Source organism: Pleurodeles waltl, chromosome 4_2 (genome assembly GCF_031143425.1).
Source record: "Pleurodeles waltl isolate 20211129_DDA chromosome 4_2, aPleWal1.hap1.20221129, whole genome shotgun sequence".
Taxonomy (NCBI): Eukaryota; Metazoa; Chordata; class Amphibia; order Caudata; family Salamandridae; genus Pleurodeles; species Pleurodeles waltl.
The window spans coordinates 321,379,700-321,402,520 of record NC_090443.1 but is presented as its reverse complement, the minus strand read 5'-3'; the positions used below and the strand labels follow the sequence as shown (position 1 = coordinate 321,402,520).

At 41.5% G+C, this 22,821-nt stretch overlaps 1 protein-coding gene across 2 annotated transcripts in view; it reads left to right on the top strand.

Moving 5' to 3' along the window:
* The window catches only part of MIEF1 (mitochondrial elongation factor 1), a 55,031-nt gene extending 35,067 nt beyond the window's left edge, over positions 1-19,964 (top strand). For both annotated transcript variants that reach the window (XM_069231290.1, XM_069231291.1), the window contains one exon: positions 18,932-19,964. In XM_069231290.1, coding sequence (XP_069087391.1) covers positions 18,932-19,744 — 813 coding nt within the window. In that variant the 3' untranslated portion in view covers positions 19,745-19,964. The remainder of the gene's footprint in view (positions 1-18,931) is intronic.
* The last annotated feature ends 2,857 nt before the right edge of the window (positions 19,965-22,821 follow it).

Sequence of the window (22,821 nt, the reverse complement as noted above, 5' to 3'; positions counted from 1 at the left end):
TTGGAGACCGCAAAACAGACTTCATGGGAATGCAGTTGTTGCAAAGAACAAGAATGCATGTCTGCACTGTCTAAAATGGAATTTCTGTAGTAGATTCTTTCAAATTTGTAGTCACTGAATTTCATAAAACTTTACAGAACAGAGTAAGGTGTACTGTGCTTTGTTAAACACTGTCACACAAGTAGTTAACCAATTTGGCCGACCAATCCCTCTCAAGGAAGAGAGATAAAATAGTGAATAATAAGTCTAATGTGGGGCAGCACAAGTCAGTGCTAGTGGTTGTAAGCTTGTTCCAAATAAAATTGGATATCTTTATTTGTACACAGCAGATTATAATGCTCAATGCTTGCCTTTGCATGTTCCTCAGTAAAGCTGTCCTCCTCGAACTTGTTCAGTGCCAGTTGTTAAATCTTAGCTTCAGAGATGCTAAGAAGGGAGGATAGAGCGTTTAAAAAGTTACCAAAGAGAGCCTTGATCTTTTTTTTAAACCATGGTATTCTCAAGGCATGATCCTAGGAAACGCAGTCTGCAATTATTAGCCTATTTAGAAGTGCCACAATAACTTAATGTGAATCTTAATGAGATCTTCTTTAAAAGAAAAAAAAAAAAGGGGAGTCCCAACCCTTAGATACACTATTCACACTATAAGGTATTTCCTTAAGCTTGCATTTTCTGCATGTTGTAACTTTGTTGACATAGCCCTGTACACCAGCCCCATATTGTGCCAATGAGGTACTACTGATAGTGCAGAGCTCTTTAAATGGCCTCCCCCTCCATGAGCCAAGGGCATCAAACAGATGTTGCAAACTTAGTGTCTCCGATCCTAAATTGATAACTTTTATCAGTCATGCCATCACATTTCAAAATGAGTTTTGGAAAAGTCAACTCTCAGATCTATCTCTGCCATCTATTCCACAGAATGATTAATCGAATTCTGTAATCTTCTTATGGTGAGTGCCGTAAGGACCACATCATCCACATACAATAATATGAGTATGGCTTTTTGGCCAATCTGCGGAGCATCATAACTTTTCTAAGTTCCGGCTGAGATTAATAATATAAAGGTGAATAGGACCAAAACGCATCCCTGCCGTACCTCCGTTTAATCTCTCATTCCTTGGTGCATTCTCCATTGATTCCAAACCTGATTCTGGCTTAGCATTCACATAAATGTGCATAATAATATTCACTAAAGGGAAATCAACACCCATCTTAATCATCAAAGGCCATAGTTTATCATGATTTACGCAATCTAATGCACCGGAGAGGTCCATGAATGCCAAATAGAAAGGATCTTTCCTTGCTATAGCATAGTTTCCAATAAGTAGCAGGCCTCTCCAAATCCTAAAAATGTTACTAGACCCGTGGGTCTAGTAGCTTGAATAATCTACTTGACCTAACTGTAATGTACTTGCCCCAGAAACGGGTCTCAACTTGTGTGATCCTAGGCAAATATTGTATTTTAAAGTTGCCTTTTTCTTCGTCCTCACATGAGTGCACCTTCAAAAATGTAAGTTCAGCATTTCTGCTGTAATAAAAATAAATAAATAATTAAAAACAAATCCTTGTGTTTGATTAAATACGCTAAACATTTGATGATGTATAATCTATGGTACACATGATCCATGCATGACTTGCCTCTTAGTTTACTAATAGCTTTGTCATCAGGGCAGTAGTGTTTTTCAGTTTGTTTAAACACTCACTTTTAACAAATCTATTACTAAAGCATGATGTGGTAGCACACTGTCATTTACAGACAGTAAATTTCTAAGAAATGTTAAAAACAAAAAAACAAAAAAAAACCTTCCCACTAACTTGCAGACTTGCAGCTCTACTGATAAAACTATAGTGTCTTAACAATCTGTGAAAATTGGGTTTCATAAAACATTTATCATTTGCACATCACCAAATAAAATGTTCTGACTTTTTTCATTGTCTTAAAACAAATTCATCACACAGAAGTAGAAAAAATGGTCATTCACAGCTACTGAAATATATTTTGAATTATTTGTAATGTTAACTTAGTTATATAATGTGTTAAACACCTGATACAAAAGCCTTTCATGTCACATAGATCAGAGAGGTCACCTTACAAAATCCTGGAACTCTGCAGTCACAGGAAAAGTATTTGCATTGCAAGAAGAAAAACTGACTTTTGACCTCGGTCTCTGAACACAGAGCAAATGTGACAAGAATAAGATTTAAAGGCATCTTAATCGCGAATTCATTTTCTGACTGAAAAGAACACCTGTTCCTTGTCCACTGGCCAGAAGGGTCGAGTGGAATCTAAAAATAGCTCAACCTAATCAAATAAAACTCACCATAGCAAGTGGTGGAGTAGATTTTTTGAGCTCTGAGTAGACTTGAATTAAGAGACTGTTCTACAGTGGCCAGCCCCTTTCTAAAGCCACATTGATTCATTACCGTGACAGTTTCCTCAGCCCAATCCTCCAATCTTGTGAGTATTATTCTCCCAGCTGTCTTTAATAATGAGTCCACAAGAAAATTGGCTGATAACAAGTTGGATCTCCCCTATCTCCTTTTATAAAAAAGAAATTGCGACAATGCATGAGGTGGACCAAGATTCAAAAGGGCCTATTGTACAGATCATACTTAAATTATTTGTCAGCAATGGCCCTCCAAAGCTCCAAATTACTTTTAAAGAGATCAACTGGCGTCCCATCTGGGCCCATGGCCTTCCCACTGCGTGTTCCATTAATAGTGTCAAAAACGTCCTCTAATGTAAAAACAAGGGGTGTTCTGTTAAAAAGTTAATTATTTCCAAGTTGGTTCCTGTTCCACTTGTGTGCACTCATGGAGTCCTGAGCATAAATGCTAGAAAAGTGTGCCACCCAGTCTTCTTGAGGTACCGCAGAATCTTTAAAATGTAGATTGGCAATTCACCAAAAAGTATAGTAGTTTACATGTTCTGGCATTAATAATTGCTGTCCAGCCCTCAGATTTAACTTCCTGTCCCCCCCCCCCCCCCCAATTGACAGTGCAGCCTTACATGCCAACCTACATGCAATTACTTACTGTAGGTAATCTGTTGACTGCCTCCTTCAGACTTTTTAAAGCTTTTGTACAGTTGTAATCATACCATCCATTATGGTTCCTAATCATCTCACTCTGTTGTGTGTCGAACTCGCTTTAACAAACCTGGCAATCCCTTAGAAAACATTTGTAATATCCCCATCCTTAGCATTATCATGAAGGCATATATTCACTTGTGCGTGATTTTCCCAGACTAAATGTGAAAGAAAATCCTCTGTAATGATGTTGCTCCATTGAATCCTGATACCATTTGATGTAGCCAGCTCAATATTATTGGTACAAACTGCGCTACTAGTCTTTGCCTTGTTACCCGGACAAGTAGTATCAATACTTGGTGCATTATCATCACTATGGCGGTTTTAGATGCATCCTAAAATTCGTAATTAAAAAGTGAAGCCACAGGTGACCTAAGATAAAATCAATAGTAGAGCTACACTCTACTTGTAAAAGTACACTCAAAAGGAGTCTGCAGGTCAGAGACCTCATGGGCAAAAGCCAAATCAAAATTTAAAAAATGCATGGTTTAATTTGTCGTCCTACTCATGACCAAAGTGAGAGAGACCCCAATCAGCTTCATTGGCCCCATCCTGCCAGAGAAATTTGTAGCTCAGACGAGTGTTAAAAATCCCCTCTTGCCCCCCAAAATCACCACATTATCGCTACGTGTCACTGACAAAAAGTGTTCACAATTATTTTACGATATTATCGATCACAACAACTTTCTCTTGAGTAAAAATGTTATAATTATTATTATAATAAAAAATACAAATGTGTGCTACTGGCAGTTTCAAGACCAATAACATGATCGTATGGTGAATTCTACTTTTATAAAAATAAAAAAAAATCCTGGTAAGTGGTATATAAGTTATTAGCCTTTCCTTTGCTCCACCTGCTAGGGAGGCAACTTCTGGAGTATGAATGTGGTGTAGTGGCTCATTTTTAAGTGAAAAAGTTGACAGGTGTGCATTTGCCACTGAAATGGATCTTCAGGCAACCCTCTGTAGGTTGGGAAAAATACTCTACACATATTCCTGAGTTAAGCACAGTGGTGTACAATACTGTAACAATGTCTACAGCACTAGCGTGAGAGTATCCACCTCTAAGTGAAACACACTTACATTCTGTTAAATTCTGCAATTAATGGATTGTCCGGGAAGTTCGGGAACTAAACATCCACAACTGCCACATGTCCTTGCTACATAAAATTTGTCTAACACTGTATTAAAACTACTGGTGGATGATCTGTCAGCGTAAGCTTCGGCCTTTCTCAGATTTTTTTGCCACAATCTTGGACTATTAACTATAACCTACTTTAAAACATACTTTTGCCATCCACATCAGACGTGCTCAGCCTTCACCTTGTTTAACACAGAGTATTACTTGCGCCCCAAACTTTAGTGATTTGGAAACTGTGCACCATACAGCTTTTAACATGCAGAATCTCGCTTGCCTCCAGGGCTTGCGATGTTTCCATGCTTTGCACCCATACATGTTAACTCAGTGCTATAACTACGGTGTCATCCGTGATGTCATGAGTGATGTAATATGTGAGGTCATAAGCAGTGCATGGCGGTGGCACAACTTAGTTAGCTCAGTGATATCAGTGGTGAATTTGAGGTTATTTTTTTAAGTTTTTAAAAGTGAGTTTTATCATTTTAATGTGTAACACAACACTTTAAAGATTATTTATGTACATCTTTTCCAAACCTTCAAGAATCATTAAAATATACTTCTCTTTAATTAAATAGCAGTAGTCCAAAAAGACAGTCTGGCAGTGTTAACAGAAATAACCGGGTTCCATTGTAGATATACTTGTTGAGTTTTCAGCCTGATAAGTAATGTGAGCAAAATTATCAACTATATTATATGTGCAATTGTCCATTGGACCTGCAAAAAGAAAGAAAATTATAGAGGCTCAGGTAGAATCTAATCAATTACAATGCTCTAGTTGGATAGAAAAAAGGAAAATGTTACCCTGCAAGTATCTGTTCTTAGTGTGTAGTGCTCTAGATTACATTCTTTCTATATAACTGCCATCTTGTGATATTTTCCATATGTGGCATGTTTGGCTATAGATACACATGCTTTGCATCAACTGTAAGGATTAGGTTACATACCTTATAAACAACTGTTTGTGGCATGTAGTGCTGTAGATTCACATGCTTTGCATACTCCTGCCATCTGGTGTTGGATCTGGATGTGTGCAACTTGCTTTCCTTCTAAGCTGTCTTTCGAGTCACAAGGTAAAGGGACTCCTCTTGGTGACAACATGCATGGGCATTGACTCGCTGTTAGATTGTGAGAATGGAGTACGCATCAGTAAAGATATGTTCATTTACATGAAATGGTAAAAAAGGAACTGCAACTCCCACAGGTGTTTGGGGAAGAGGGTGGACACGTGAATCCACAGCACCACATGCTACAAACAGATGCTTACAGGTTAAGTAACATAATCCATTTGAGGCATGTGCAGCTGTAGATATGTGCTTTGCACAGACTGTAAAGCAGTGCCCTTCAAAATCTGTGGCTAACCTATGGGTGTTGCATTTGTTTAGAAAAGTGTACATAGGACTGCCTGACCTACATTAGCTTGTTGGCGTACTAGAATATTCACACAATGTTTAGTGAAAGTGTGTGGTGTAAACCACGTAGCTGCCTTACAAATGTCAGCTATTTGGATATTGCTCTGGAAATCCATCGAAGCCCCTGTTTTACCGGTAGTGTACGCTCTTAGGGTTGTAGGTAAATCCTTTTAGCTTTGGTGTAACATGTCTGAATGTATTTAATTATTCATCTAGAAATTTCTGATTTAGGTATGGGCCTTCCTTTAAGAAGAGGTGAAAAGGCAACACCATTGTTTAGTTTTACAGAAAACGTTGGTTCTGTCAATGTAAATACATTAGAGCTCTTAACATCTAGTGTATGAAGGGCCTTTTCCGCAACTGAGGCTTGTTAAGGAAAGAAAACGGATAACAACTGATTGGTTAAGGTGAAAAAGGGAAACCACCTTTTGGAAGGAATTTTGGGGTAGTGCGAAGGTCTACCCTATCCCTGTGCAGTTGAAAGAGAGGTTCTTCCAAGGTAAGTAAGTACCTGTAGCTCACTGACCCGCCTAAATGAAGTGATGGCGACCTAAGATAGAAATTAGAGGGGGCAGTTATGGTTCAATTGGTGAGCCCATAAGTCTTGTCAGGACCATATTGAGATTCCATGTAGATGGAGGTGGAACCTTCCATTAATGACTGGTACTTTGAACAAAGATAAGTGTTTACTGGTTTATAGATAGGCTGGCACTGCAGCTAAATTCAAGCAGATTTAAGTGCAGGCAAGGCCAGAAAACTGTAAATGAAGAAGATAACTGACTCTGTTTTGCACAGTTGCATCAAATGGATCAATTTGCTTATTACAACAGAAAGTCAAATCTCTTCCATTTAGCTGTGTAACATGCACTAGTTGTGGGTCTACGCAACTCTTTAAGAATGGTCCTCTATTCAGATGGCCGGTTTAGGTAACTGAATTATATGACCTCAGGTTGGCAAAGTCTGTCTGTCCCTGTTCGGTGTTCCCCCAACAGATGAATTCTGTGACGTATTGCCCAACACCAAATGCTCTGAGATAGGTGTGATAACTGTAGAGTTTCATCTTTCTCCCCCCACACCCTCTGTTTTGTAGATTGTCTGGACAGACAATATGATAGCCATGTACTAAGACAACCTTGCCTATCAGGTGAGTTAGGAATGCTTTCAATGCCAGGTGAACAGCTTGAAGCTGTTGGTAGTTGATGTGGCGACCCTGGTGTCTGGTGTCCCGGAGACCCTGAACTGTGATATCTTGTAGGTGAGCTCCCCATCCTGTGAGGGATGCGTCTGCTGTTAGAATGATTTGTGGAACATGATCGAGGAATGGCTGCCCCTTTAACATGTTTTGTGTGTTCCACCACTGCAGCTAGTGATGTGTGGCTGTCTGTCAACATTAGATCTTCTAACTGACACTGTGTCTGAGACCACTGTTGTTCTAGAGATTCTTGGAGCGTATGTGTATTCATGCATGTGGCAATATGGCAGTGCATAACGCCATCATACCCAGCGGGCACATAACTGTTCTGACTGTTATGTGTTGATTGGTTTGAAATTGTGTTACCAGTATCTGCAAACTTTGAAACCTTGCTGCATTGAGTTAGGCTAATACCATTTGTGTTTTGAGAATAGCCCCCAGACACAGCTGAACCTGTAAAGGTTGAAGATGTGATTTTGGTATATTGATGGTAAACCCTAGTTGATGGAGCAGATGTATAGTGAGCTGCTACCACTGCTAAGCATTTGGTGACCACCTGGGGTGCAGAAGTGACCCCGAATCGGAGCAGTTTGAACTGATCATGTTTCCCAGCTATGACAAACCTGAGATGTTTGCGGTGTGCTGGGTGTATTGGGATGAGAAAGTAGGCATCCTTTAAATCTAGTGCTGACATAGTCACCTTGCTGCAGAAGTTGGATCACATCTTGGAAGGTGACCATGCAGAAATGCTCAGACAGGACGTAATGATATAAGGGCCAGAGATCTAAAATGGGCCATAGTGAGGCATTCTTTTTTGTAGATGAGAAAGTATAGGGAGTATATTCCTGATCCCTGATTTTGAAAAGGGGCAGGCTTTATAGCTCCTTTGAGTAAGGGACCTTGTGCTTTCTCTTTGAGCCAGTTTTGATGTTTCACAGAGTTTGTCTCTGCAGGATGGAATGTTTGGAGGTGGGCTGATGAGCTCCAGACAATAACCATGTTGGATAATGTCCATCGACCACTGATCCGATGGCATGGTTCACCAAGTAGGGAAAAAGTATTGTTGCCCCCTCCTACCAGCAGGTGTTAAGTGATCAGGGGGAAGGAGAAAGGAGACAGTGCTTAGTGTTGGATGGTGCACAACGTGAGGAGGCACCTTTGCCATGGCATTTGGAGTTGTTACTGTTACCCCTGTATGCGTCCCTGTAGTAGCCTTGTGAAGAGGAGGTCTGACTTTGCGGTTGGTATGAAGAGGCATCAGAAGATGCCGCTTTTACACCTAGCTTATGAGGAGCGGTGAAAGGAGCCTCGGGGAGTTGTGGTTTGGAGTGCCCCCATGGATTTGGCAACCTCAGTTTCCTTCTTTATTTTAAATAACGCTTGGACCACTTGTGGACCAAACAGGTGCTCCTTGTCAAAAGGACATTTAAAGGTGTTTGCTTGTAGCCAGATGTATGCAGCCAGGCATGTCTGTGCAGCAACGCACTGATATTAATAGTATATCTGGGGGATCAAGGGCACAACTTATGAAATTGTTGGAAATGAGTTTGCCCTCTTGTACTATTTCCTGTCCCCTTTTTTTATGCTCCTCTGGGAGATTCTGAAGGAGTTCCTCCCTCTCGTCCCAGTGGGCACCGTCATACCTGGCTAGTAGACGTTGTGTATTGGCAGTTCGCCAGTGATTAGTTGCCTGCACTGATACTAGTTTTCCTGAAACATGAGTTAGCTTAGTCTCTTTATCAGGAGGTGGGGTGTTAGCTGTAGTTTGTGAATTGGCATTCTTCTGGGCATTGGAAACAACCAATGAGTCTGGGGAGGAAGTTACCCTTGGGTGTAAACCGGATCTGAGGGTGTGGCTTTGTATTTTTGTGGACCCTAGAGTGATGATGCTTGCTCGCGCAGAGTTTTTAAAGATGTCATCAGTATGATGCAGCACGTCTTTTAGCATAGGGAGGTATTGGGAAGTCCTGTGGATAAAGTTTCAAAGAGAAATCCTCCTCTATAGTGCCTTTATGGAGAAGGGAGAGGGACCTGGTGGTAGGCTGCAGACCTGCTGATGAGTACTTGATATAAAGAGTTGTCATCAGGGGGGTGATGGTTTGGCAGGGGATAGATCTGTGTTGGTGTCCTCTGGGGATCAACGTCCTAATTTAACTAAGGTTCAATGGGCTGACTTGTCTCATAAGGATCATCTCACCCCTTCCCCATGCCCACCATTGAAGGAATGTGGGGATCCCGCTTGGTGCATAAGTAGATGGCCTCGGCTTTACTTTAGAAGCCTAGCCCAAGAAGGGTGGGGCATCTGCAACGGATGACCGGTGCCTGCCATGGCCTGCTGCCAGTGGTGGCCCATGAGCCATATGTTCGGCCAGGACTGAATGGTTTTTGGGTGGTAGGACAGGGGCTTTAGTACGTCATGGTACACTGACCCAGTGTCCTGCACCTGGAGGCCAATCTCTGTCGGAGCTGGCGTCTTCGATGGAAAAGGTCCCTTCAGCCACAGAGGCCTTGTGGTGAAGTTCCTCCTCCTCCTTAATATCCTGTTGACCAAAGATGTCTGATGTTGCTTCAACCTCACTATGGTGCAACTCTGTGATGCGCCTTTCGGTCCCGTAAGGTTTTCTTACATCAAATGATCTGCAGGCCTCGCAATCGTATTCCTTGTGATCGGGAGACCAGCACAGGTTGCAACTATGATGAAGGTGGGTACGCCGTTGCTTAGCGTGGCACCTAGGGCAGAAGCAGAATAAAGTTCCATTAGCAGAGAATACTAAGGTGAAGCTGACACGATACAAAGGTAGGCCCAAAAGAGGCAGTTGGAGCACGTCGATCCAACGGGTGATGGGTTTTCTATATTTTCAGAACACAAAGATGGAAACTCGATCAATAACAATACCGACGAGGGTAAGGGTGGATTTCTAACCGAAACTAATCCAATATGGTCTTGAACTGCAGTGCAGTAATACACGTCTGAACCCAACGACGGAAAGAAAGCAATCTGACAATGGAGTCAATGTGCATTATCACCAAGAGGATCCACTTTACCTTGTGACTCAAAAGATGTTTTGAAGAAACAACTTTCACACATCTGGGCCCAACATTAGATGGCAGAAGTATGCAAAGCAGGTGTATCTACGGCCACAAATGCCTCTAACAGCAGCTCTCTCCTGGCAGTGGCTAGCAGGCAGTTAGTACATCTGGCCCTTTGTTTCAAACATCTGTATCAACATTAGGAATACCAATTTCCTTATTGCGATTCTCTGAATCGCAATTAGGAAGTGTGTATTCCTAGTGTATGAAACTCTTTTTCTATTGGTTCACAAACTGACCTACCTCATGAATATTAATGAGGTAGGTCGCAGCTTGTGACCAATTAAGAATCAAAGCCATTACACGTCTGTTGGGTTCGGCAGACCACCATGTTTGTGATTGCTCTTTAATAAAGTAAACTATTTATTGCAGCCAGCTTTCATTAAAGGAAAATGTGGTGGGTTTAAAAAGAAAAAAAAATTAACTTTGAAGTTCTTGGGACCACTGCCTGCTTTAAAAAAAATATTAATGTTTACATTCTCAAAGAGGGAGGAGTCCCTTGGGGAACCCTTCCCCTTTGCCTATGGGGTACTACCAGTTTTACACTGAGAGTAAAGTATTACTGTTTTGCAACTGGAATTTGGGTGCAAAACAGTAATACATACCATACTGGTTCAGGGATGCCCTAAACACGTCTCTTCCAAATACCGAATCATATATGTGAATTGGTAACAAGTTACTGAATCACATTTTTTTTTACATAGGAGAAAACATTTTTATGGCCGGAAAGGTCCAGATTCTGCTTTGTTCATCTGGCCCCAGTCCTTTATATGATTTCGTCAAACATAGCTGCTTGATGAGCTAGTATGTCCACACAGTAGTGCGTTGTCAACTTGTGGTATTGATCATGTAGCTGCCTTGCGGAAATCAGGTAACAGGATGGCATGGGGGCACCCTTTCTACATATGTGTGCTGGGAATATGTTCAAACTTCGCATAGCAAGTTTGAAATGTATTTGACAATCCACCTTGTGATGGGGGAAGGGGGACTTCTAACCATTTTCAGACGTTGCATGAATGTCTTGACAAGCCTCAAAATAGAGGAATGTTTTCTGTTCTGAATGTATTGTACTATGGCTGCTTAATGGTGGTGTGTAGAGGTAGGTATGTGCTAGACCTGTCCTCTGGAAATGTAAAACGTATGACGTGATATCCTGCGCCTCAACTTTGAAGGGTGTTTAATTACTTGGAGATGGGGTAGTGGAAAAAATCCTTCCCACTTGGCTGCATAGAATGTGCAAGCAATAGGTCTGGGAATCTCTTGCAGGATTGCCTTACACTCCTGGGAGGCATAGCATCACCCCCCCCAGGGTGTGGGTACCTGAAGATGAAGCTTGGGACATCTTTCCTTTGCTGGGTTGGCGAAAACATTGATGGCCGGGCTCCCCCAGTGCTGGAAGTAACTTTATATGACTTGTGGGAGAAGTTCCCGTTCGTCGATTTTTTTTGTGTTCTGCTTAACAGGTCCACAAAGTCATTGTTGACCCCTGGAAGGTGTTCTGCCTGGAGAAAAATGTTGTAATGATTACCCACTGCTAAATTTGTTGTGCCAGGGCAGACAGTTCTCGTATGTAATACACTGCAGTCATGGTGTCCATTTTTACAAGGACTACCTTGTCACAAACCAGTGAGTAGAAGGCTTGGAGTGCTAAGTAGAAGCCTTGAACTACATGTGGTTGACGTGCCTCCCCTAATCAAGAGGGGTCCAGGTGTCTTGGACTTTTTTTTTTTCTTTCCCTTTTCTCTTTTTATTGAGAGTACGGTAAGAGCCAGGTAAACAATATCTCAGTAAACAGACAGGATAATCAATTAATTAAGCTTCACATATCACAAGACAATCGACAAGCCCCCTCCAACAACTATTTAGTCAACATTTGTGGAGGATCTAGGTGGGTCTGTTAGTGTTCCACACCGACCAGAGGAAACCGTCATTGCAGATATTACTCTGCTAGGTATTCCATGACCCTCAGATTTTCTACCATTTCCAGGGACAACCTAGTCCTTCGTAAACCACCCTCTCAGCCAACATGCACCAATCCATGTCCTGCTACCAGTCTCCCATCTGTAGGTGGGCGGGGAGATGCAGGAAGCTCCTTTCCCTTTTGGCAGTACTGCCCTGAGTTTGTGATGCACCTGAAGGTAATGGTAAACCTAGGTGCCTTTGACATTTGTTGCTACAATACCACAACGAATGAGCGATGCGTCTGTGGTAATGGTCACCTGCGGAAGAAGGGCCAAGAAAGGTGTGCAAAGCAACAGTTGTTACTGTTGCAGAGCGTGGACTGTTGGCCCTTACCCACACTAGATCTTTCCATTGACCCCTCTACTTGTGACTTGCAAGGCAATGTTGGAGTGGAGGCATGTGCAATCTGGCATTTGGTGCAATTGGTATACAAGATGCCATCATAGCAAGTCAAGTAGCTTGATTACAGTTTATGGGTTATTAGACTGAAAGAGACAGCAGCTGTTGACATGCCATCAGCCTCTGCTGATTGGGGTATGCTGTTCCATGACCGTGTTTGATTGCAGCTAGGAAGGAGTGGATCAGTTGATGTTGAAAGTGGGATTTCTTTACCTTTCCGTTAGAGTGCTGATCCTTCTGTGCAGTTTAGCCTTTGAGTGTTATCAAGAGCAGGTAGCAATGTCTAAGTCAGTCGGGAAGATATATATGCCTGCTCTGGGAAGATAAGCAGCTACCACAGCCAGGCATTTCATAAAGACCCATAGAGCTATAGTGACTTTGAATGGTAGCACTTTGAATATTAGTGGTGTCCACTTACCATGAACCAGAGGTACTGGAGCTGGACAGGTGTCTGGGTATGCCGGAGCAGATATCCTTGGTCTAATGCAATAGTGAAGCAGCATGCTGCAAGGTGAACGTCTTTTGGACTAGAGGGCTTGTACAAGGATGGATGTGACTTGATGCCCTTGGGCAGATGGTGGCTCATCTCTGAAGCCTTGTCTTGATGCTGACTGTAGCCTGAGGGTGGCGGTGGACTGGAGGCTGAGGCCTTTTTCTTTGTTGACTGTAACCTAGATGCCTAACACACAGGAAAGGTGGTCTGCCTCTTTGTAGGGCCTTACCTTGCAGTGGTACTTACAGCCCTCAGGATCATCTAGTTGCATGCTCAGGCCTAGAAAAATCATAAAAATGTTACTAGACGGGCAGGGCAAGTAACTTAAATAATCTACTCGACCGAACTGTAATGTACTTGTCCTGTAAACGGGTCTCAAATTGTGTGATCCTGGGCAAACAGTTTATAGAGTCGCCTTTTTCTTAATTCTTACATATGATTGCACCTTCAAATATGTGAGCTCAGCATTTCTGCAGTACAAAAAACCTCTTTTGTTTAAGTAGACTAAGGTGTGTTGCATGTATCACAATAATCTAGCCCACTTATAGGGATCCCATGACATGCTTTTAGTTTTCTAACCGCATTGCCATCAGGGTATGAGCGTTTCTCAGTTTATTTAAACACTCACTTTTGATAAATGTATTACTAAACCATGATGTGCTAGCATATTATCATCAACACAGAGTAAGTTTCCAAGCAATGCAAAAAAAACTTTCCACTAATTTGCAGCTTTACTGATGAAACTGTATAGTGTATTACCAATCTGCAAAAAAAATGGGTTTGAGAAAACATATCCTTTGCACATCAACTCCTAAAGTATACTGATATGTTTTCATCCTATTAAAATATTTTTTTAATCGCACAAATACAAAAAACAGGCCTTCGCAACTACCAAAATATATTTTGAAATGTTTTTACAGTTGACTTAGTCATTTAAATGTTGTGTTTTAGAAAAAACGGACACCCACCCTATATCCGTTTATTTTACAATCAAAACAGCAAGTCCTGGAACTCTGCATTCAAAAAGAAAAATAATTGTAAGACAAACTGACTTTTGACCTCTAGCTGTGAACACAGAACAAATGTGACATAAGAACAAGATTTAAAGGCATCTTTTATTGGCCCTGCACTTTCCGACTGAACACAACACCTGTTCCTTGTCAACTTGGTGAGTAAGTCCTAAAAATAGCTTGACCTGATCAATTATGACTCCTATAGCGAGTGGTCAAGTACATTTTTCGTGCCTTGGTGGTCATATTGATGCCAAGGGTTTATCTCTTCTTCCTCTGAGATGTTCTGAAGAAAACGCCTCTGGCTGGGCATGGTTGAGCTGCCAGGCTTCTGGATGGGCCTGCAGCCTCCTTGGTAATGACAAGGTCTGAATTATCTGATAATGGCCCACACTGCATTTTTAGTGTGCCCAGCCCCTCTTTTCCTCTGATATCTCAACATCGTATTGCAACAGATAATGAGCCAGAACTTGCATGTCAACTTCTTGTGATCTGGGAAGAGATGTAGATTGCGGATTTCATGGTGGTCCGCTCAGAGATACTGGCGTTGTTCTGTAAGCAGAATTAGAAAAGTATGTGTTCCATCTACTGACATCCTCCGAGACAGACCTCCGTGTTCGAATGGGGCTAGGGCTATTAAAGACCTAGAGCCGTCCAACTAGCATCAAGATGATTAATTGCAGTACAAATAATGGTACACCGTTTCGAGGAAAGAGCACAGTGAGTGGGTCCTGTTACTAGAGTTAAAGAGTTGTTGCAGGACCCAGATTTGCTCCAAGACACTCATCTGCATTAGTAGTAATTAAAGCTGATGGAGGAAAAAAAAAATAGATCAAAGGTGGAGTTGGTGCCTAAGTGCATTGTGGACAAAGAGAGGAGTTGCGCAACATCCTGTGACTCAAAACTTCTTCGAAGAAAAACAACTTGTAAAGACTGAATCCAAGACTAAATGGCAGGAGTATGCAAAGCATGTGTATCTAGACCCACACATGCTGCAAAAACATTATTTCACCCAGTAGCCCAAAAAGTCAAAGAACAATGCTATAGAAAAATTTGGAAATGTTAACGACCCTGTGGAGTTGTGTGCACCACATGCGGAGGTGGAAAGAAGCAATTCTACACTGCCAGGTTACCTATCTAATTGTAAGGGTGATCCGTAGACATTTGGTGACTTGCAGTTCTGAGTACCTTGCAGTGTTTGTTGCTCTCCTGACAATAATTTTGTACATCAAGGGTGTAGGTGTATTTGTGTCAAAACACAACATTATGGTTGTAAAACAGAGCAAGAAGATTCTAAATGGTATATTCTATAGCAGGAATTCAATAACCAGTACTACTTGGTATTGCTCAAAATTCGGTGTGTAAGGACAAGTGAGTATTTGTTTAAAACAAAAATGTCAAGAGGCAGAACGGCACAGCTCACTACCCTGCCAAGGAGTGCTGAAGTAGAAGAAAGAGGTGGCGCGTTAAATATGTTAGCTGCCAACTTATGAATGTGGCATGAGGATATGTTCTCCTAGCAATAAAGAATGGGTGATAAAGAAAAAAAGCTTTCAACACTGGGGTACAAAAGTTGGAAATAGAAAATGATCTGTCCTATAATGTGTACACCATCGGAAAAATTGTTTCTTTTGTAGAAACTAAGGACGTACCTTTACACTTGTCATATATGGTTTGGCAGTCTTTCTGTAAAAACAGACCATACATTTAGTAAATCTTTGAGACGTGTGTGACATTCATGTATAAAGAAAACATTAGTTATGCGGTATTACAATTAGTATGCTTATTTAAAATCAATTACTTGAGTTAGTGATAATGGCCACAAAATGTTTTAGGTGACCATTGAGTATAATGACAGACTTCTGAAAGATGTAATTTGATACAAAACCTTCAATTCATGTTTTATGGAGATTCTGTATGTGTTCACACATTGTCAAGTGGTTATATTGAATTCCCTATTTTAAGGAGAAAAAAATGACCATGTATATTAATGACTTTGTTCCACTCCTCTAGACTGTTGAGCCCACTGGCGGTGGAACTGCATCACTTTATCCATTTTTCACACATGACGATTGAGGATGGCACATAGGTCTCTTCCACGTAAGGGTGTTGTCATGGTTTCCGCTATTCGCCATTTAATGTTGGTCTCGTTGTGGCCCAGTTGATGTAACGTGTGACCAAGAGAGCAGTAGCTACTTTACATTGTATTCTGCTTCATTGTTGCCCTATTTGTATTTTTATTTTTGTATTGTTTTGGTCAAGTAGATGAGAGCCTAAGTTTACCAAGTACAGTATATTCCTGTAGTTGAGTTACGACTGGAATACTAGGGCAGTGATGATGTCATTGTGTCTGGAATCGTTAGTATTTAATGTGAAGTCATAAGAAGTACTGCTACCACACTTGTGGGGCTGTGATCGCTGTAGTATTTCCTAGCAGTTTGGTATTGTAGTGTCACCGAGTTTGCATGAGAAGTGTCTTAAGTTATGACGCTTTTGTGAGAATATCAAAATATGACCGAGACCCCTCAGACAAAGGGGGACAGGGTTCTAAAAACCAGAAAGCACTCCAGATTCCCCTTGATGAATAACTAAATTTCAGACAGTTACACATCAGCACACTCCAGCAAATTCAATACCATGGGAATTTGAAAAAATGTATGTAAGGCTTTAATTATATAGACATAAGAATTCATACATTAAAAGTGTTGTTGCAAAGTTAGTATATCACAACTGCGCAGACAACATATAAACCAATATAGGGAGAAACATTATAAATAAGTGGGAGAGTACTTATGACACTCCAGTTTGGTCAACATAAGCTACTACACTCCCACTGGATATGAAATCATATGTTCAGTGACCTATTGTAACTGTCCATGCACTGTGTGTCGTGTTTGTATGTTCCGTCGAGGAGGTTCAGTGGGGTCTAATATAAATATATATATCGCCTTCCACGGGACAAATAAACGTGTCTCCTCCCTACAAATATCTGTAAACCATTTAATACACCGCCATAAAACTAGACATAAAGACATATCAGACAAAGATACATAATCAAAAAGTCAATCCTTAATCATGAATGTTTAAAAATCAATTAAAACCAATTTAAAAACCAGCCAGAACCTCACTTCAACATCCCGTGGCATTGGATCATGTATGTCCGCACTCTTCTTGTTACTCTAGTCCGTGAAACACACCTCCAGCTCGCTCCGGTGTCATCCACATGTACCCTTTATACATCTATCGGTCACTGCACTACGCTTGATCTGCTGCCATTATCTCGACAAAAGTAGCAATTTCCTTATTCTTAGCACGTTTCGGTACCCCCTTTGCTGTTGTCCTATAGTTCTTCCTGATGGAGAAACCTTCCGAAAAACCTATGTAAATGATACGGGAATACTCTCATCATCCCACTCAAAACTATACAATGGTAGATAATATCCATTAAAGAAAAAAGAAAAGTCCTATTACTGACCTTGACTGTTCTCATTAACAATATCTGTCAAATCCAGATTACAAAAAAATCAACCCAGTGTAAAATAACACTGTCACACAGACTCACTCAGTAGTGCCGTCCTTCGCCCATGTGAGGTGTCGAGCCATGGAGTGTCTCAACCCTGTACCATACTTAAAACCTCCCAAATGTATGCTAGAAAACTCACTTTCCATAACGACCCATGAACACCCTTACATCCCGTTGTCTACCTCTGAAATGCGTTGTTCCAGTTATTGTTGTGTTATCTTTATACCTGTTTCGGGAACAACCTGCAGTGAAGGTCTTCCAGTTATATGAAACTCCTATGAGTATCTGCATAAACAAATACACTGTATTTTGGGGAGACTGACATTTACCAATTTGTCTGCCAATGGCTGCACCTACAGGACAAGCCACTAAGGAGCTCGCTCTTTATAAATCGTGACCACACAGCCATTCAGTCTAATTACTTCCAGCTATAAGCAGTTAGCGAATACTACTCGTCCTCTTATCTATGACCAGATCACGTGTTTGTGTTGATTGGGCAGATATTGGTCACATCCTCGATACTGAACTCTACCACGTTGATATACCTCCACTATTGCAGCGTGTTCCAAGCATCTACTCCCAATTGTCGCCTAGGACTACCATTGCTTGCATTTCTCAATCACGAATTGTGGCCATCTTGAAATAGAAACAACTAACATCTAATTATATTCAGTGGGTGACACTAAACACATCCTAAACTTGTCAGAGGAACATACAAACACGACCCACAGTGCATGGATAATTACAAAATGTCACGGAGCTCATGGTTTCATGTGCAGTGACGCTTGAAGTGGGAATGTGTTATTTTATGTCAAACAAATTGGAGTGTCATGAATACACTTCATCTTGTTTATATGCACATCTATTGTATAAATGTATTACAGGCTCAAGTTACATACAGTGGTACCATCCATCTGGTTCCTGAGCTGTCAACTGGCTCAGGCACCAGAAGTCTTCGTATAGTTTCACAGATTGCCAGGCCCATTCCTTAGCTGAAAAATCTTTAGGGCTGAGGCACTAGTCTTAACAGCTGAAGCCTTTGAGCTAGTTCTCTGACGCACGCTTGGCCTTCAAACGGCAGCTATCAGTCCAGTTCCACCAATCTCACAGGTGTACGCCCTGGAGAACAAGATCATTCCTCCAGTAACAGTTAAGATCCACAGACAGCAGATCTGTCCCTCAGGTTACACGACTTGCAGGCCTCAGTGAGCAGAACAATCTGTTGGCTTAGAGAGGTCAAGCCTCCAATAACGAAAGCTATTTCTCCATTTGCGTATAACATTCTGGTGCAAGGCTTGCAGCTGTCCCTTGTATTACAGTTATTAGAATGTCTGACATCAGCAGAGAATCCCCCATAGCGTACAAGGACTTTACTAAGTCAGGTCTTGGGCAGTGTAGATATACCTCAGGTTGCACAGATCGTACATGCTAAGTCCTTGGCAGAAGGATTCCTTAGGTCACAAATGCTAGTTAGGTGTCAAGCAGCAAAGTTATTGGTCAAGTTTTGCTGATGTGTTCAGACAGTTTGTGCCTTGAGCGATCACTGCTTTGTCTTTCATCTGTATAATAAATGCTGAACACTATATAACTAGTACTTCAAGTAACCCTCATCTCCCTTTTCTATAGGTGGTGACTGCTGATCACATTCAGCTCATGGTTCCCTTGGTGGTGGAGCGAAACCTGTGGTCCTGTGTGCTTGGTGAGGAGACAATCTTGAATTTGCCTGGCTTCTGCTTGGTTCGTCGGGAAAACCTTGAATATTTCCCTCGAGGAAGCAGCTACTGGGATCGCTGTGTGGTTGGTGGCTACTTATCACCTAAGGTGGTGGTGGAAAGTTTTGAGAAGTTGGTGGCAGGCTCAATCAACTGGCCAGCTATTGGCAGTGTCTTGGACTATGTCATCCGGCCTGTTGTGCCTTCAGAGACCCTGTCCTTGGAGGTGCAATATGAAGCAAACCGCCACCTCATCATTGACTTTTTGCCCTGTGTGGTCCTAGGTGAACGGCTGCTGGTAGCTCGGCCCCATCGCTTCACACAGTATGACTCCATGTGGCGGCTAAGCTTCCGATCGGCAGAGACGGCACGGCTGCGGGCTTCTGATCAGCAGGATGCAGGCTGCCGTTGTATTTGTCTCAAGATCCTCAAAGCTGCTTGCAAACGCCACCCAGTACTCTCCAGGCTAACTGCTTCCCAGCTTACCAATGTGATCCTGCAAGCAGGTGAACCAGGGCCTAGCTGGGCCCAGGAAGCCTTGGCTGACCGCTTTCTGCAAGTGCTGCGGGAGCTGGTTGATTGCTTGGAGCGGGGTGTGTTGCCCTCTGTGTTGGAGCCACAAGTAAACCTGCTCTCAGAATTGTCACCTGCAGAGGTGGATGAGCTGGGCTATACCCTGTACTGCGCACTGTCAGAACCAGAGATGTTGCTAAGAACTGACTCCTGATTAACAGGTCCCTGTAGTGTATGCTTGCATGAGGGGGGCCTCCTACCATCATTTAAAACATACAGAGTATCTGAATAGTTTATGGAAAGGGCAGATATTTTGATTCTCAAACGAATGTGGTGGGAGAGCCCCTATATCCCCTGGACAATCTTTATGAATTTGTATCTTATCTACGGCAGAGCTTTAATTTGTTATGATGAAAAATGGACTTTGGAACCTACACGGTGTGACTGTTCTTTAAGTATTTGTTTTTAGAGCAACAGTGGGTTTTGGGTTTCTGCCAAAGTCTTCCAGCTGTGGAGTGTGTCCCTCTAGTTGAGACACTTCATCTCATGTCTGTCTGTTTTTTTGTGTGTTTGAGTTAAAAGGAGCCCTATTTTTTTCAGTCTTCTCCACATTTTACTCCTCCTTGAGGCTTCTTTCTGTCTTCTCCAATGAGTTTATATACCTTTTGTGGTCTTTCTTGATGCCATTCCTTTCTCTTCCTAGACCATCTTACTATTACTCCTGTAGGGCTAGAGCGAAAAACAGATTCGAATAACTAGAGGTCAAAAGGTTGGGAACCACTTGTCTAGCTAGGCCTTACTGTACCCCAGGCCTTTCTCTGCAAAGGGGCTGTGCTGTCTCCACACTGCTTATTTTTTTTTTTTAAATGCCAAGTTGTGTACTAGGCAGAGACTTGTGCCCTGCTCCAGGGCATAGTTCTTGAACTCTTTCCCTCAGTCATGCTCAATGTTGCCAGCTGTCCGTGTTTTTTTTTTTTTTTTGGTAATACAAAAACAAACAAAAATATGCACAATTGGATTTTGTGGTGCTTGATGGTATTGAGGGACGAACTGGCCCAGCACCAACAAAGGATCTACTGATGGAAGAAACAAGTTTTAACCATTTTCTGTTCTAAAAGTTAAACTACCTTTTTTAAAAAAAAAAAATATATATATATATATATATATATATATATATATATATATATATAGTGTTTTGAAAACGAAATATTAAGAATATAGGTTGTAGGCAGGGTTTTGGTCTTTCAACTAGCACATGCTGCGGGCAGTGTAGAAGGTAAGCAGGCACACCAAGTTAAAGGATGGTGATCTTGTCTAGTCCAAACAGTAAAGTCCAATTGTCCATGGTGGGCAGATGAGGAAGTGTTGCAATGAGTCTTTCTGAGTAGATAAACCTACTATCACCAAAACTATTATTGATATCCCCCCAAACAAGTGTTGTCATTTTGGCACCCCGGGCTTCTCTGCTCAGCTAGGCAAATGCCGTTGGGTGGGTGGAAGCCAGTTACCATCCAGTTGAATTTAAGCTTTAGTCTGCTTTTGTAGATCTACTGTGAATCTCCAGCACAGGCTTCCTGAACTTGGATGCTCTAGAAAATCTGTTACTTCTATGATGTCTAGATCCTATTGGGGGGGTAATTGTGCAGAAGAGCCCAACTAATGATAGGAGGTGTAGGCAGATTTCTATACAAAATTTAAAGAAGGTGCCCTGTGGCTCCTCTACACAAGAGATGGAGCTTGGGTCTGCATGAGCAAAGTTGAGGTGGTTGGTGTCTAGCCTCTCTAAGAACACTGCGATCTAAGGTGATTGTATAGTCAATAGTATCAATGGCTGCTGATTTTAGAAGTATGTAACACAGTCACAGGCATGAAACATTAGCAGCCATAAGTAAACATTGAGAATGGAACGAATGTTCTCTAGTTTCACAAACTTGTAATTGATATGACTCCCATTTCTTTTCAGTAACCCAAGTCTGACCATGCTGAAAGCCAACTTCATCCATGTTCAACATTGTTAGTTTTGACTCATTCAGCGATCTGACTTTGCATGTTAATTCTGCCACCCCAGCCGCATGCCTCAACTGTGTTCTCACCCATTTCTATGAAAATGTGTGCTCCAGAAGGTGATCTTCATGAGAAGTGAAAGTAGGATCTTGCTATTTCACTCTCCTCTGCTTCCAAAGATGGGACCTTCAGTAACGATGGGACCTTCTGTGTTTCGTCACTCTCAAAGAGTCGGTCCCGCCTTTTTGACCATGTTCTAATTGTTTTAAAATAGAAGTAACTTTTTATAGTCCAGTATGATTATCTTGATTGCCTGTGCTTTGACTTTTTTTTTCTTCATCAATTCATAGACTTCTCTCTAGTGGTGTTCTTTTAAGTCTGGTCTATTTGTTATTTTTAGTGTTCGATTACTGCTCTTTACTCTGTTCACAGAACAGAAATTAGATGGGTTTTGTTTATTTTAAATTCCCACTGTTGATGCTCGGCACTTGTCTGTCCTGCCTTTGGTCAGGTCCTGCTTTCCAGATCACTGGTACATCAAGTGACCTATATACTATCACTGACACGCATTGCCAAGGCCAGTAATGTAGCCTTGTGAATTTGCTAATGCTGTTCAGAAACTGGATATTCAAAATGACACTTTGTTTTGGAGCAATTCCAAGGAGATGTAAAGCAGAATAGCTTTTTTTTTTTAATTTATTTTTTTAAACACGTTTCCCAATACATGCAATTGATTTAGGGCACACAGCTTGGCAGCTTCTTCAGAAAACATCTTACACGTAATTAGGAACAAAGACCTTGAGAGAGTAATTACAGCAGGAAGAAAAATGAACTGCAAACGTTTAGTTAGTTACTCTAGAAATACCTTTTGTGCGCTTCTGGGGCGTGAGAATCTCCTTTAGTCTTAATATAACATGGCTGTAATAAGAGCACAAGCCAAGGCGAGTTAAAAGATTGTTACTGATGACGAGGGAGACAAAAGCTCATCACTGTAATGTATGGTGAGAGAAAACTTTATGTATGACTAGATTGACAGCAACTTTTGCAACAAACCGAAGCATTTTACATATGAAAAAAATTCATGCTATGCTGAAATTACAAAGGTAGAAGAAAAATTTAAAAAGTCCCCATGGTGGAAAAAAAAAAAAAAAAAAAACTAAATGTGGCAGTGCAAGGTAGCCTTGCATAGTAGAAAACAACTTCAAATGCACTGTTAAAGAAGCACAGCTACAAGGGCTGACGAGAGAGGTCAAGAAAAAAACAGCACTCCCATGGAGTGCTGAAAGT